The sequence below is a fragment of the Oreochromis niloticus genome, linkage group LG19 (genome assembly GCF_001858045.2).
Source record: "Oreochromis niloticus isolate F11D_XX linkage group LG19, O_niloticus_UMD_NMBU, whole genome shotgun sequence".
Lineage (NCBI taxonomy): Eukaryota > Metazoa > Chordata > Actinopteri > Cichliformes > Cichlidae > Oreochromis > Oreochromis niloticus.
The window spans coordinates 4,825,234-4,841,949 of record NC_031983.2 but is presented as its reverse complement, the minus strand read 5'-3'; the positions used below and the strand labels follow the sequence as shown (position 1 = coordinate 4,841,949).

Below are 16,716 nucleotides of genomic sequence, written 5' to 3'. Positions count from 1 at the left end.
TTGTTTTCAAAATCTTAGAATCTTTAAAACTTTTTTATGCCCAGGAAAACTTGTTGTGAATTATTAAACGTATAACAGATTATACACAACTTTTTCAGTCAGTATATCATTAGTAAAAGGTTTCTTAAGATGTAAAGATGCCCATGGTGTCTGCAGAGGGTTTATTCTCAGGCCTTGTAATTTTACTCTGAAAATAGCATTTTATTTGTGTTTTTTAGTAATTAATGTCTAAACAAGGAAAGTTAAGTCTCATCAGAGCCTGACTAGAGGAAAGGTCAGAGGATTACTAAATCATTAGGAATATAGGTGGTGGAGATATGTTATCCCAGAAACTACCCCACCAAATTTCATGAAACTGGAGTGAAGAAGTGGAGCACAGGCAACGAAGACTTTGTTGACTTTTTTTTAACATGTTAAGCTAGATCACTTTTTGAAATCCCCTCTAGTCTACAGGATGTAACAATGGTCTATATTGAACCAGACTATCACCACCCTGAAGCCGAGCCACTATGAGAGGCAAAAGTCTCTGTGGATATCCTGCATTTTAAAAGTCTGTCTATGCTGAACCTTTATGTGCCAAGTCCATTCTATATCAGCGAAGCCTTCCTGAAGCTTCCAGTTGATAAAAGTTAATCTGTTAGTTTTCCAGTGCGATCAGTGTCATGGAAGCAATGTTTCATCTGACACCTGCTCGACAAACAAAAGAAACAAATGAGATTTTAACACTTTGACAGTTTGCATATTAGAAAACCACGCATGTCTGGCACCATGACGGCACATCGGCAAAAAGAAATCTGTAGCTGATGATGCGTTTCAGGTTCCACGTTTCAAGTGCTCACTTATCACAGCGATGGTTTAACGCTACAGTATGACAGCTCAGCACATGGGCATCTTGTCTGAGGAAGCAGCTTGTGCCATTGGTGTTCAGCGAAAATTCATTCACGAAGGAGCCGTCCACAGCTGAGCTGCTTGGGCAGATCAAAAAGCTGAGTGCTTTCTTCAGCTGTAGGCAGGGAGCTACAGCAGAATGGAAGTGTTATGGATCTCTAATAGTGATGAATATAGAGGCAGAAGGAGGGGGGCATTTGGATACAAGGTGAAGGGTTTGGCACGGAGACACATGCACAGTCACACTTACGTAAGCATAAAAAGCTGTTAAGCTTCAAGCACTATTGTGTTAGACTAGTGCTTGCAAGCAGAAACTCAAAGTGTCATGCCAATGTGAAGGGGAACGTACAGTGGGGAAATTACTGACAGATATTCATGTGTTAACAGCTAAGAAAAAATAGAAAGAGAAGGAAGGTGAAAGGTAAAGGAGGGGAGGGGAAAAGGAGAGGAGGTCAGGGACGGTGTGTAGGAGGACAGAGAGACCACACCGTGTCACACCTTTCGTTTAGAAAAACATTAAAAAGCGTGCAGAAAACAACCATTTGGTTCTCTATGGATGTTTTTACCCCCTTCATAGTAACTGAATCCTCACAATCAGCCAGGTATGCCTGGAGGTTTCTTCCTCCTGCAGAACAGGGAGTTTTTCCTTCTCACTGTCACCAAGTGCTTGCTCATAGGGAGTGCTGTGGTTGTTGGGGTTTTCTCTCTATAAGGTTGTGATTTGGCACAATATAAACAAAATTGAATCAAACTGAGCTGAACAAAAACAAGCAAACTTCCATGTGGATACTATAAAGACTTAGCACTAGACCTGCTGTTTTAGCGGCACAGTGGTTAGCACTGTTGGCTCACAGCAAGAAGGTCCTGAGTTCAATTCCACCATCAGGCCGGGGTGTTTCTGTGTAGAGTTTGCATGTTCTGCCTATGTTTGCGTGGGTTCTCTCTGGATACTCCAGCTTCCTCCTAATAGAGGCGTGCAATTAATGGGGTTAGGTTAATTGACACTAGGTGTCAGTGCGAATGGTTATCTATGTGTTAGCCCTGCGACACACTTTTGACCTGTCCAGGGTGTACCCTGCCTCTTAGACAGCTGGGATAGGCTCCACCGACCCTGAAAAGGATACACAGAATCAAATGGATGGAATTTTTAAATCATTTAACTCTTTCTTAAAATTGGCTTATTCATCATTTATTAAGTGTGGTATAAAAACAAATAAAGAATAAATAAATAAATACCATTCCAAAAAATCAGTGTAAAAATGTGATTTGCCTCCACATTTTACTCTCTTTCTACAGAAACAAAAATATGCATCATTAAACACCAGTGACCATTTAATAAGGTCACTCTTTCAAAGATATTCTGACCTTTAATGATAAATATGCCAAAAATCCGAGAGATGTATTGATTGGAGCTGACTTTACCTGACCAGGTGGGAATTTCCCACGTTTAAACTGTACCCAGTGCAGCGCTCTGCTCTGTGGGGATGCTGTGTGTTTTTGCATCCCAGTACTAGAAAGAAGTTCAGAGTTCAAAACAAAATCTCTTGCAGAACCATCATGTCTGTATCAATCTATAGAACATATATTTTTCTTGTCACTTTTAAAGATCTTACAATTTATCTAATAGATTGTGTATGCATTATTCTTGTAGAATTTTCCTATGACTGTTGTCAGTTACATGTTGTAGTTCCTTATAAATATGTTGTTATTTGTCAATGCTTTTTCTCGAGTTGCATGGATAACAGTTTATAGTTGAATTGTATTTATTTAGCCCTTTCATACTCATCAGTGAGCGGCAGTATTGTGTTTGTATTAAGACCACACTCTCTAATCGTGTTGAAGAGTCAGAGTTGAGCACACTCTTACTTTGTATCACTTGCAAAGAAAATATGGAGAATCTGTCTAATTCTGCTGTACATGTGCTGCTGGAGGTCACACTCTCCCTTTCTCTTTCTCTCTCTCACTTTTGTAAATTCACACACAAAGGACACACACACACATTTTGTAGAGGAGGAGAAGACAAATAACGGAGGCCAGACACTCTGACCTCGCTGCTGGCTGGAGAGTAATTTCACTTCTAGTGGAGATGAGAGAAGAATAAAGAGAAAGAGAGAAGCAAAAAAAAGGGAAGGGGAGGAAAGCCGAGAATGAACCAGAGAAGCATATATGCGGGTGGTATAGTTTATAAATGAACACTTCTGCCCCATGATAAAACGATTGTCCGCTTCTGGTTTCCGTGTGCGCGCATCCCTGTGTGGATTTTTGAGAGAGGGTTTGTGTAAATGAGTCAGCTCGCCTGCCTGCAAATGACTGCTGGACTGTGTGGCTCAGATTTTAAGTACAGTGTAATGACTGAGATAGGAACTCAGCCTGTGCAAGTTATTGTACCAACACACAAATGACAAAGAGAAACTTGTGTTTGGTACATAGAGTTTCTTTTAACAGGTGAAGTTAACTGAAAAATCTACCCCGGTGTATTTTTATTACTAAAGCTATTAATTGATGTTAGTGCTTTACAACCAAACATTGTTATTTATCAAAGAAAACATCAAAACAGTCGTTACTTCCTGAGAAAAGTCACTATTTCTGTTTTACTAATCATCTTTTCACACATATTTCTGTATTAAACTTTTTTCTAGGTGTTTTTCTAGCTGTTTCTTACATTTCTAACATTTATAGTGTATGAATCTCATCTTATTTTTTATTCTTCTTTAACTTAACCTCATATTTATTTTTTTCTTTCTTGGTTACATCTGGTTAGATGTAAAATTATAGAATTTCTGTATGCCAGCTTCCCACTTACATTTTTCACAAGCTATATTTTATCAATTAAATTTGAAAAGTTTTTCATTTATTATTGGAAGTTAAACTAAAATATTCCACATTCCTTGCCAATAAATAATGATAAAACCTTTATAACATTCCATAAGAAATGAACTTCATCAGTGTTTCTCTGTCTTAGCACAACACAGAAAATGCAAGTTGTATAACAGAGTGTTAGTGGACGCTAGGGGGAAAGCTTGGGGAAATTAGACTTCCTTCTTTGAGGACCGTGAAATGAAAATACAAGGTGGATTTCTTGGCAATCTGGCTTGGTCTGCACATTCTACAAGTGATGAGTGGATTAGCATACAGCAGACCGACATGCACCCAAAACAACATGCTTTCACAGTTGCTAGCAGCTCTTGTGAGGCAGTATAAAAGACTATGAAACAGACTGATGTAAATGTCACCTGCAAAACACTTACGTATAATACTACAACAGCCACATGTTAGAAGGCAAACTTCTCCCATTGAGCTTCTCCAGCATTTAGTTTACTGTGGTGAAGGCATCACCACTGTTTGGAAAAGGTTGGACATTGTACATGTGGTTACTCACATGATGGCAAGACAAACCAAGAGACATAACCAACATAAGTCTGATACGATTGTAACACGTCAGATCAGTCTGTAGTCAAAAAATGAATTTCTCAGTGCTTTTTAGACAAACATAATTGGCTAGCATGAAGATATGTTTGACCCATTCGGTGTCATCTAAAACCACTTTGCCAAAATTAGTTAAAACCATGTCATTTGGATTTTGAGAGATACTTGGAAGATTTTCTTCCCTGTGTAAAGAGCCTCAAAGACATTGGAACCGCTGGCCTCGATAAACATCTTGTAACCTTTAACCCTCTTCAGAAATGACCACTGTTGTCATTTTTCTTTGGAGGTTGGACTGTATTTTATGCCTCTTCCCTCAGAACATGTGATTTTGTTCTAACAGGGTTTTTGTTGTTGAAGTATGAGTCATATTTTCTTCTTTGCATGTTCCATGAGTAGATGTGTGTGTACTGCCGTTCAGAAAGCACATGAAAGATGCTGTTTTATCTCTGATTTAATGTAAATGAGTCTAAATTAAAGCTGCAGGGTGTTTTGGGGATGAGATTTCACAAAGTATACCTGTGCATCTAATGTGATATATGGAAATTATATTTCCGCACAGTTTTCTCACAATTATGAAATATTTTCGAGCAGAGTTATGAGCAACATATGGAGGTTTTCACTCACTGTTTGCAATTACATTCAAAGCAGCCTGTCAGCTCCTCCACTCTGCATGGAGAGGTGATTTATCTGTGCGCTTCTATTCATTTTGAATCAGACCGGTGACGCCGGGCTCCCTGAGTGCTTTGACAACCGGTACAGCAGAGAGCCAGCAGAGACTCGAGCAGCAGCAGCAGCTCCAGGAGGAGCGCAGGCACATGAATAATCACCCAGACACTCCTAGATAGCTCTACTCTCCTTGGGCCTTCCAGCAGATGCTATGCTAACAAATGGGAGCAGTCAAACTAGAGCTAATGGGAAAAAGTTTGCTGTTTTCACCCCGAAAAACACAACACAACACAGCACACACACACACATATTGAACACTGGCAACAATTAAGTCAGTAAACAGTTTGATCGTGTTCATGTAAATATAATCAAAGGAAGGAATGCTGAAAAACTGGCCAGTTTGTATTTACTAGTTTTTATTTTATTTATTATTTTCTTTATTTTATTGATGTCAGAATTTCAAGTCGTATTTTTTATTCATACAGGTAGAAAAAATAATGGTCGGTATGATGTTTGTCATATTTGGCCTTTAGACTGAATGTAAGCACATCTTAATTTATGTGATTATACAGCTTCAAAGTTTTGTGGTGTGGTAGTATATTGATCTTGTTTTGGCTTAAGCTTAGTGTTGCCTGGATGTATTTGCATCCATTTCATTGGGTTTGTTTACAAGTCTGTCATTTTTTTCACCTCTGAATATGCTTCATGTCATTTCATTTTGGACATTATCAAGTGTTATTTTTATTTGTTTTACCCTTATACATTTTTAAAGCTAAAATGACCTTGATGAATATAAGAGGAGAATATTTCCTGTGAAAATGAGCCATTGTGTGAATAATTCAAATACAGCTTGACAAATACTAATATCAGAAGAAAGATGAGGAAATAAATACATTTTGAATGGATAAATTTGTGAATTTAAGATTCAGTCTGACACACATGTGTAGCATAAAATTAAAATCTTTTTAAATAAATAATAACAAACAGAACTTACTTTTTTTTACTTCCAAAAGTACTAAAAATAAAATAGAAATGTACAGAAAATGTCTTCAGTTTTAGCCTCTGGCAACTTGGTGTCTTGGCTTTGTTGTAGATGGGACGGTGTTTTTATTGTAATACAGTTTCTGAACTTACATTTTGCTCCTGATAAACAGCACATATATAGTATTAAAACAGACAAGTAGCCAAAAACTAAACATTGAAACTAAATCTGAACTGAGCTGAAAATACAAGTCTTGAGAAATAGGAGCGATTAAAGAGGACAACCCTGGCATGTTGCTCAAGTATTTATGTAAATAACCACCAATGTTTGACTGGTTATTGATGCTTGGTTTGCAATCTCTCACTCTGCCAGGTTCCCAGCAACACTTTAGTCATTTCCTGGTTTAAGAAATATGTTTTTAAGGATACTGTGAGTGCTCGACACCGATAGTCCCCACGCTCCTCTGTCTGTGGTCATATAAATACCCACAATCCAGCTATAAACTGTTGTAAAATTATAGAAATGAGATGAATTACAGATATAAATTATGTACAAGGTTTTCGTGGGTCATCAAATCCCCGATTTGATTGGATTAGGCTGATTGATAGCCTTTCCTCTCAGCGCTGAATGTGTTTTTGAATGCGTCTGCAGTGGCAAAACCCAGTTCAGTCATTACCCCCATCTCCCTTATCAGCACAAAGGGAATAAACACAAATCTAATAGAAATTCATTATACAGAGACATATCCACACACACTCACTCGCACACGCACGCAGAGCCAACTAGTTTATTAGATTAATAGGCTATGAATGGCTAATACGAATTACCCCCCTCTCTTGTTAACGAGACGCGGAGCAATTTGTATAATTATGTCTGTGGAAGAGAAGAATTCCTGTGTCTAAGCATATTTTTAGACAGCCGAGCTTTCTGAAGGCTTTTGATTACGTATTTACTTTGGGGTTTTCAGCCTGGTGCTCTTTCTCTCAGAAGTCGTTTTTGAATAATTCATCGCTTTGTTCCAGAGTGGAATAATTTGTGTTGAGATTTATGAGCAATTGCTTTGGGGTGGGCTGATTTCACTCTTTTTTTTTAAATGATCACAGAACATGTTCTGTCAGAGTGTCAGTGTGTCTCTTTCAAGCAGAGGCCTGAGTCGAGACGGCGTTCTCAGGAGGGACGCGGGATTAGCGACGCGTCTTTTTAAAGAGTTTTGTGCCAAAACAAGATACAACATCCAAAATGACACGACTTATATTCCCATCGTGTTTGATAGCACAACTTAAAACATTTATGTGCTTTGAATGATAACTGAGAACCCCTTTTCTTTAACGAAAAGCAACACTGTATGTCTTTAAGCTCTCTTTGAAGAATTTCCTAGGTGCTATTCAAACAACATGTAATCGGGGCGAGTGCTCCACAGGTTAAATGACATTTGCGCCTAGTTCATGGATTTAGGACTCAGTAATTACAAAAAAACCCAACATTCTGAAGATGGAGTTCACAGCAGTTGTTTGCTGTTAACAGCGAACACTCAAACGATTAATGAAACAGCAATAAGTCTTTTATTCATTTTTATGTGTTAAGATTTATTTAACCTTTTAACACCAACAAGGTCACTGGAGAACCACTTATGGTATTTTAGCTATGCGTATTTTCAGAAACTAGGAAATTCTACCTTTAAAATTACATTTTTATCTAATATTTATGCATGCCAAGTAGATAAAATGTCCATGTAAGGGAGTAAATGTATAAAACATCACATTTTAAGCCTTCCTTTTAAGCCACATTTCTTCTGATTGGTTGCATCTTGTAAATAAGCTTTGAACAGCAGGTGAGTGCAGCTGCTGTGCTCACAGCCAAAGCTGTGTGCTTGAGATGCCCGTCTTCGGGGTACCCTTCTCTGTGTCATCACACAGAGCAAAGAGTTGTCTGAAATTGAGTGTTAAGGGCAGCATGAGTTTTCAGAAGTTCAAAATGGATTTGTTGCCTTCCTGCATTTGAGCTGTGAAAACATTGATGCAATGATATATTTGGCATAAATAAAATTCTATAATTCGAAATATTTTCCCCTCCATTGTTTGGGGGTCTAATTGAGTACACGTGTTTCTTATTTTCCTTATTTGCCTGGCTTTTTGGTTGTTGTCTTTGGACTAAGTTACTTGTTTGTTTCATGTTGTATGTTGTGTCTGATTGAGAACTTTATTAAGAAACATAACACAGCTTCTTGATTTCTGCATCTGAGTGAGTTTCTCTAAAACCTCACTGACCAGTTACAAATGTTGTCTTGTGTTTTCTTTCATTTTGTGTGCAGGTTCCTGGGAACTTTTTGGAACCAGGTTTGGTGGACCTTCACCAAATCAGCCCAGTGTCAGCTGGTCCAGTAGCACCAGTGCAGGATGATTCATGGGAGTGGGATGAAACAGATATGACAATCACAGAAACAGAGCCACAAGCTATACCAGAACCTGACCTTACACAAAACCTCCCCACAGAACCAAATCTGCCTTCTGAAGCTGTTCTGCCCAATGAAAACCCCCCTGACACGAATAGAACACCCGTCCCCGCTACTGAGTGTACTGAGATTATGTCGAATATTAGAGGTGGATCATCAGTGGAGGTTCAGCACAATATGACCTCCCAAACTTCACCCCCTAACAACAATAATGTCTACCAAGTATATAGCCTCCACAATATTGAATTATACAGACAGCCTCAGTTTCCTCACACTTCATCCTTATTGCAAAAAACCAAGTCAGGAAAAAGGAAACAGCAAGTTCTGCAGAAGAGCTTGAGTAAGGATTCCTCCTTCTCTTCCATCGAATCCCTCCCAGACCTCCTGGGAGGTTTGATGTCAAGAAGATGCCGAGATGGAGAGAGCGAGGGTGGAAGAGGAAGCGGCCAGTCCTCAAACAGTCGTCGGTCGGAGTGCGAAAGCGGGATCGTTAGTGACACAGGAGACACAGAGACAACAATAGCCAACTTTGAAATCCCAGGAGAGGAAAAAGGTGTGGGTAAAGAAGAGGAGGAGGAAAGTGAGCAGGAGAAGGGGTGGAGGAGGGGCGAAACTAAAAGAAACAGAAAGGAGGAGAAGAAGAGGAGACACAGGAGGGGAGGTGGAGAGGCTGTTGAAATCCTAATTAACGGACGTGGCATCCTGACACCTGCGGATTCTGACTCTGATTTTGAGGTGGGGGGACTTGCTGTTGACTCCTCAAAGTCTTTCTTGTCCCACAGTGATCTCACTGACTTCACCACTCAGCAGTACCATGGTTTGGAAACTCCTCCTGTCCTCAGCCGCCGGGCATCAAGTCCAGTTTTATCTCAGGGCTCCTCTCTAGAGTCCCTTCTGGCTCCAGGTGTGGAGTTATTCCCCTCCAAAGACCCACTGCATCGTAGCGCCTCTCTGGAGACCGGCCTAGTCCCATTTCACAGTACTGATGAAGGAACTGGAGGTAGCCTTGCCAGTCTCATAGAGCTGGAGAAGGAACAGAGAAGTGGATATGATGGAGGCCAACAAAGAAAAGAAAACAACACTGAAACTGTGCAAGGGGAACCGTCCTCTGGAGAGCTGAGCCGAAGAACCCTTGATCTCTTGAAACGTCTGGAGAACATCCAGAGTCCTCTGGGGGCAAAAATGACCCGGAGTGTTTCTGACATGACGCTTCGGGGCAGCTCCCCGCAGAGGAGCCCCCTCCCTGCCTCCCCCTCTCTTGGGGGTCGACACGCCCCACTATCTGGGATTTCATGCTCTTTGTGGAAAGGACCTCCATCGCTGATCAATGAGAGTTCAGCAACAGCATCCCTAACAGAGCTGAGTAGCACTGAGGACTCATCGCTAGGCTCTGAAGATTTTGTCATGCTCAGAAATCAGAGGCACCTCTTGCTGGATCCCACAGCAGCACCTAACGCAAACTCTTCTAGGAAGCGCTGCCACGGTAGGAGCAGAGGAGCGCAAGGCCTGGATGAAGCCGACGCAACTAGTTTGAGCATGGTCGTGAACGTCTCTTGCACATCAGCCTGCACGGATGAAGATGAGGATGACAGCGACCTCCTGTCTTCCTCCACGCTCACCCTCACAGAGGAGGAGCTAGGCGTTCGGGACGAAGAGGATGAGGAAGGAGAGCGGCTGAGTGGCGCATCCTCAGGTCATGAGGATGTTGAGGATGATGATGAAGAAGAAATGGAGGGTTCTTATGTGCTGGGGCTTGAGTACATGAAAAGAGAGCTCCAAAATTGGATCCGATCTCCTCGTGCCTCCACTTCCTCTTTCTCTAAAACAGAAACAGGCCTCCGGGATGAGCTTCAGTGTGGAGCCAACCTGTCCCCTCAGATTAAGGAGTGTTTTTTAAACCGCTCAGCTGCAAAATTATTAGATGCCAATAGTGATGGTAGCAACAATAAAGTAAAAACAGGCAAAAGGGGAATGGAGGAAGAGGAGGAGAATAGGAGGAACGCAACAAGAAGCTACATTAGCCAGTTTGTGGATGATGTGGAGAATGGAAATGTGGACCAGAGCTGTTTAAAAGGGAAGGATGAAGATGATGAGCTCCTTCGAGAGGAGTCCAGCATGTTCACCAAGAATGGAGAGTCTCTAAGGGATTCGTACGTGTTTGCCAAAACAGGAGAGCTGGTTCAAGATATTAGCAACTTGGTAGTGATAACAGAATCAAGCGAGACAAAGGACTCCCCATCCTGTGAGCTGCTCCCTTTCCCATCCAAGCGTGCTTCCTCTTTGGTGGGACAGCTTCGGGGAGAGTTGCCCTGCCACAGCTCCTCCCTCCCTTCTCCTCCGTCCCTCTCCCCAGTGGAGGACTGCAAATCCCACGATGCTTTGCACAACAGCAGGTCGGCAGCCAGCAGAAGGAAGGCCATCACTATTCAGGAAAAGTTCAGATTCTCATCTTTTGTTACAGAGGAGACGAGGAGGGAAGTCAGAGACAAAGATTCGTCCCTGCTCCCCAAAAAAGGGCACAACTCTCACTCCTCCTGCTGCAAGCACCTTCCCTGCCCCTCTTCCCTCCATCCACGCTGTGTAGAAGAAAGCAAGAAGGAGAACGTGCATGATTTTGTGATGGAGATTATTGACATGACCTCACTGGCCCTGAAAAGCAAAGAGAACCAAACCGAGGAACCGAGCCAGACTGAGACCAATGGGTCCATTCCAGACCAAGGTTCTGCATCATTAGCACAGATCAGAGACAAGGTAGAGTATTAATGATCCAAAATATAATTAGGCATATGCACATATTGCACTGCAACATGAAAATAAAAATGATTTCAAACAAAACAAAAAAATTATTTGGTGTGGCCGAAAACTTTAACACTAAACAAATCAAATTATTTCTGAGATGGAGCATTGGAGGTCCTGCTTGACTTTGTATATTCTGTATATTTGTTGGACAAATTAATCCAAAAGTAGCAAAAGTTATCTCAGTCGATTGGTTCACTGAATTGGACTAATTCAATAAATCGCATCACAGATCATAACTTTTCAGATTTAATGACTAATTTCTTTGGTATCTTTTGCAAGTGAAGTAATCTAAAAGCTAATCAGTTTTCAGTCTTCATGTTATTTCTGAAAGGAAAAAAGAAATCAGGCAGAAAAGTTTTACTTCCCCCCATGCAAAAAGTGCCTGAGTGTAAAATATGAATATGTAAATCAAGATTTGATGGTTTAGTAATTATGGTAGGTATCTTAAATTAGAAATAATACAAAATAACATTACGAAAAAGTCATTTCAAAACAAATAAGATGCTATTGATAAAAGCGCTAAAGGTTAGTCTTATTTCTATCCTTCGTGTTCAGAATCGAAATGAATATTCAGCAGTTGATTCTATTTGTTATCATTTTTGCCCACAATCAAATAAAACTTTAAACCAAGTCAGCATCATTTAAACAAATGGAACTCACACAGTCAGCTGACAGAGCTCTACTATAAGTGAAGCACATTTTATCCTTAATTCCTAACCTTACTTATGAGCAGACAACCAAAAGGCAACACAAAAACTTCTCCTTCCTCTCCCTTCAGGTGCTCGAGCACTCCCACAGGCCCCTCCACCTTAAGAAGGGAGACTTCTACTCCTACCTGTCTCTCTCTTCCCATGACAGCGACTGCGGAGAGGTCAGTCAGTGCACAGAGGACAAGAGCTCCACCCCAGCACCCTACAGCATCCCGTCATACGTAACGCCAACGCAAGGCCTCCACAGCCCGAGCCCTGAGCTGTTCACAAGCACCAGACAGCAAATTTCAGCGTCTCCCGGCTTCGGAACCAAAAACAAAGTCTGCGCTCTTGATCTAAAGACTGCCGACAGCGAAACTTACTGTGCCGCTGATGGTACCCATGAAGAGCAAACTAGCCCCTGTCTGTCTCTGCCTCCCAGCCCTGACATCAGGGAAGAGGTGACTCTGTTTGAAGCCTGTACAGAGGAGGTTTACCTAGGCCCGCCCCTCTGCTACAGCATGGTTCTCACCAAGAAACCACGGCACTTCTTTCTGAAGGAGAATTTTGAGTCCCCCCTGTCATTTGGCTATGAAATGAATGACAGCGTACCTTCGCTGTCTTGCTTAAACAACAATCTTCAGTCTACGTCTGACGATGGGCCTAATTCTCCAGCAGATGACAGTCTGGGTTACCTGTCTCTCTCAAAGCAGACAGTGTTGGCGAAAAACCAGGATCAACTATATTTCCAAAGAACAAGTCCAGCAGAGGACACACAGAGCTCTTCCTCTACTTTCCTGGAGCCTTGTTACAGCTCATTTTCCACCTCCCCACCCTCAACAAGCAACGCCACCTCCCTCCAGGGGCCTGGCTCCAAACCAAAAGACTACCTTTCCTCTCTTCTTCCTCTTCCTGTATCCTCCGGCACAGAGGAAGAGAAACGAGGTGAGCACCCGTACCTCCTCTGTGATGTTGCTGGAGGAGAAGTCGCGGCCGCTGCGAGTGTCAGCACGCCGCAGGAGGAGAGAAGTCGTAATGAGGGGCCTCCTTATCTTAATCCCCGGGCGCGTGTCGCCCCGATAGACTCCTCCGCAGCCGAATGTTTGGCAGATACTAAAACGCTTGAATCCAATATGGGCGCCGTAATGACCAAGATAAGTGTCTGCAGCTCCGCTACAAATCCCTCAAAAGAGCCAGCCACCACCGCCACGCGTATTAATCCCAAAATTAACTGCTTGGCGATGAGAGAAGCAGATAGGGGAGAGGGGGAGAGGCAAGGGGAGGTGGATACTCAGTGGGTGAAGTCAGAGGAGAAGGGGAGGAGAGGACGGAGCAGCTCGCAGCAGGAAGCAAAGACTGCGACAGCGAAGCAGGTTAGTGCTCCATGTATTAGCCTGATGTGCTATCTCAGGACATTATACAGGGCCTTGATATTTGACTTTACCTCTCTACTCCAAGTATTAGTCCAAGCCCCTCAGTGGGCATGAATGTAATGAGGCCGGTATGTGTTTCTTTCATTTCCATTTCTGAGGCTGGACAGACATGCCAGGTGTTGATATGTGTGACCTGCCCTCTCCTCCTCCCTTTTCCCTTCATCCTCCTTATCCTTCCTCTTACTTTTCTTCACTACACACTCGTACTTGCATTCTTTTCCCTTTTTTTATCGCTTTTTTTGCTAAACTTCTTTCCACACTTTTCTTTTAGTTTTTTTTCACTTAATCTTTCTGTATTCTATTTCTATTTGTTATTTCTCATCCAATGCTCATCTCCTCTCCAGTGCACTTCATTTCTCCCTCTCCTTTTTCCACCTATCTTATCCTCCCCCATTCTCTTGTGTTTTCTTCTTACATCTTCCCTCTCTCCCAGTTATCCTTTTCTCGCCATCTTCCTCACCTTCTCACCTGCCGTCCATCGCCCGTTCTCCTTTCTCTCTTCATTTGTTCTTCCTTTCCTCCTGCAAATATCTTTCCTGTCTTCCCCTCCTCTATGCCTTCTGCTCTTAGCACTTCTTCTTATCCTCCCTGCTCCTCTGCTTCATCCCTCTCTCTTCCCTCTGGTGTTAATGGAAGGGGGATTTGCAGACTTCTCAGTTTTTTAGTTAAAAGGTTAAGGTCCACAGAACAACATCAGCATAATTACTATCAGTCAGATTTCATTAGGATTCATCAGCTAAGAGCTTTCCCTTCCCGCAGTGATCGTTCAATTCATTTCATCGCTGAATTAGCGTGTTTGTGCTCTTTTTAAGTCTTCTATTTCTTTATGCAAATGAGTCAGGGATTTTTTTTACCATCTCTGCAACCCTGCTAGTTCCCCTCTTTTTCAGTGTTGTCGCTTTTTAAAAGAACAACAGCCAGCTGAAGAGTTTGTTTCATTTTTAAACTAGTTTCTAGTTGGTTTTCATGTAGTCTTTTCTATGTCCTGCACATAGTCACCACTACTGGTGCCTAGAGGCACCAGTAGTCCTGCACATAGTCACCACTACTGGTGCCTAGAGGCACCAGTGAACACCCAGTATACTGGTGCACACACCATACACCACACACACACCCAGTACTAGTCCTGTTTGAGAAAATCTTCCATTATCACTTGTTCTTCTAAGGAAGCAGGACAGTTGGTGTAAGTCGCAAATCTGTTAAGCAAAAGATCACGGGTTCCTAGGTTTGGGTTTTTCACTTCACTGCCTTTTTGGTCTTGCTTTTACGCACGCACTCTTTAGATTTAGACATCAGCGCTACTTGTTTAGAACTGGAAAATGTTGTGGTTTAGGGGAAAATACACACTGTGACTAAATTAATTTTGTCTAGTGAGAAATGATGCTTGAAGTTATTCAGTGCATTAAACTATGATACCAAGAGGCTTTAACCAAACTTCCGCATGTGATGAGTTCGGAAAGAGATCAATGTGTCACAGTATTGAAACCAAGGGAAACCTCGAGTGTATATCTCTTTAGCATGAATTCCAGTTAGCTAGCTTTTTAACTTGTAGGTGAACTGACTGGGAGCAGGACAGAATAAAACACTGGCATTGCTTCTTGGTTGTAAAAATAAATCCAATGTGGAAATGCCTAAAAAAACTGTATTTTATCTAAAGGCTTCCAGATGGAGATGGTTGTGGTTACAAGAACAGTTCTGATCCTAAAGAAGTAGGAAGAAGGAAGGAAAACAGCTTTCATACATGGTTTCTGTGAACGCTTTCTTTCTGAATTCATGCATTCTCTCATGGTACATCATACTGAGTAAAAAATTAAGTCTTAGTCATACAGTGTGTCAAAACAGAGGATTATCTCTCATTGGCTAATGACTGGTTAACCAATAGTCATTAGCAAATGAGCGTGCAGATTCACAGTCAGGCCCCATCCTTCTCATTACATCCGTTTTTTTTAGTTTAGTCTGGTTTAGTTTTGGCAACTAATATGGCAATGGTAGAAATAACAGTAGCTATGTTAAGCTTTTATACTCTCTGTAACTGGTAGCAAACAAATTAGCTTAACAGCACCACAGGCTAGGTCACCAGCTAACCTTCCCAATAGTCCATATTGCTTCTAGCTTCCAGCACCACCATATTTAACCGAGTATCAACATTCTTCCAAACATTAGCATGCTTTGTTAGCATTAAGTTTAAATCTCTGTAACAATGAGTTTAAGTTTTGTCTTTTACAGCTTTCCTGACAATAATGGCTGGAAAATCACCCTTTAGGAGATCAGACACAGAGGCGTTTACTTGTTTGTGTCAGATCCCTATACTAATTAGTCAACTTTCTTCTTTTTATTATGGAAATGTGACTTAATTAAGAGCTGAAACGAAAGTGAAGCAGGGCTTTGGGCATGGCGGCCATTACAGTGGGAATTTGACATGCAAATTTGGCAGTACTGTGACCTTTACCAAATCAAATGCACAAAAATCTAAAGGAGATGTAGCACAGCAGGCCAACTACTATGAAAAAGGTACTTAAAGAAGAACAAAAGACTAAGGAATTTTTTTAAAGTAAAAAAACATTTGTTGTCAGAAATATTACATTAAAATGATTTATATTAGTTTTTCATGGATATAATTATTAGTTTGTGAGATTTATTCTCAGTATTTTTCATTATTTAACTTTTGCTTTCTTAAGATTTTGTTGATTATAAAACTACTTGGTTGTATTTTTTGACATTTAGATTCTCTTTGTCCCTTTTTTGAAATGTTTTTTAGGAGCTTTCCTTTTGTGTTTTTGAATATTTATTTTTCTCAGTTGTTAACAGAATCACCAGACCTGCAGCAGCAGTTTTGCCCTGGTTTAGCGTTCTCATTAGCTTTTAATTTATTAAAATAGCAGCAAACAGATGAAGGAAAGAAAAAGCAAAAGTGGGGGTAGATGCGCCTCTGCTAGCTTATGTAAGCAGAACTGTATGCATATGTGTCTGTGTTTGTGTGCATGACTTCCTGGTATTGGTATAAGTATGTGGAGGGATAATAGCTACCCAAGTATTACAAAGCGATTAGTTGCGAACCAATTAAGAGAGCGTAGTGAAGTGGGGGAGAGAATTGTTTTCGGCCTGATGCTCATTGTTTTAATTTGTAACTTTTCATCAGTTTGGGCTCAAAGAAAGAGCAAGCCGATTAGGAAACAAAGACAAACAACATTTCAGGCTGATAATGCTGTTTTGATTTATTCTTCTCTCCCTTCTCGTTTGTCTCTCTCCTTTACTCACTTTTTAGCCATAAATTGCAAGTCCCTACCGTCTCTTTCTCACTGTTGAAACAATGAAACAAAAATGACCGAGCAAGTTTTCCAATTTTTTCTTCCTCTCTTTCTCTGCTTTGTTCTTTAATTT

General features: G+C 41.2%; 1 protein-coding gene across 5 annotated transcripts in view; it reads left to right on the top strand.

Moving 5' to 3' along the window:
* Positions 1 to 16,716, top strand: part of akap6 (A kinase (PRKA) anchor protein 6) — a 218,854-nt gene that overhangs the window by 194,934 nt on the left and 7,204 nt on the right. For all 5 annotated transcript variants that reach the window (XM_025901263.1, XM_025901261.1, XM_025901264.1 and 2 more), the window contains 2 exons: positions 8,274 to 11,165; positions 11,992 to 13,275. In XM_025901263.1, coding sequence (XP_025757048.1) covers positions 8,274 to 11,165; positions 11,992 to 13,275 — 4,176 coding nt within the window. The remainder of the gene's footprint in view (positions 1 to 8,273; positions 11,166 to 11,991; positions 13,276 to 16,716) is intronic.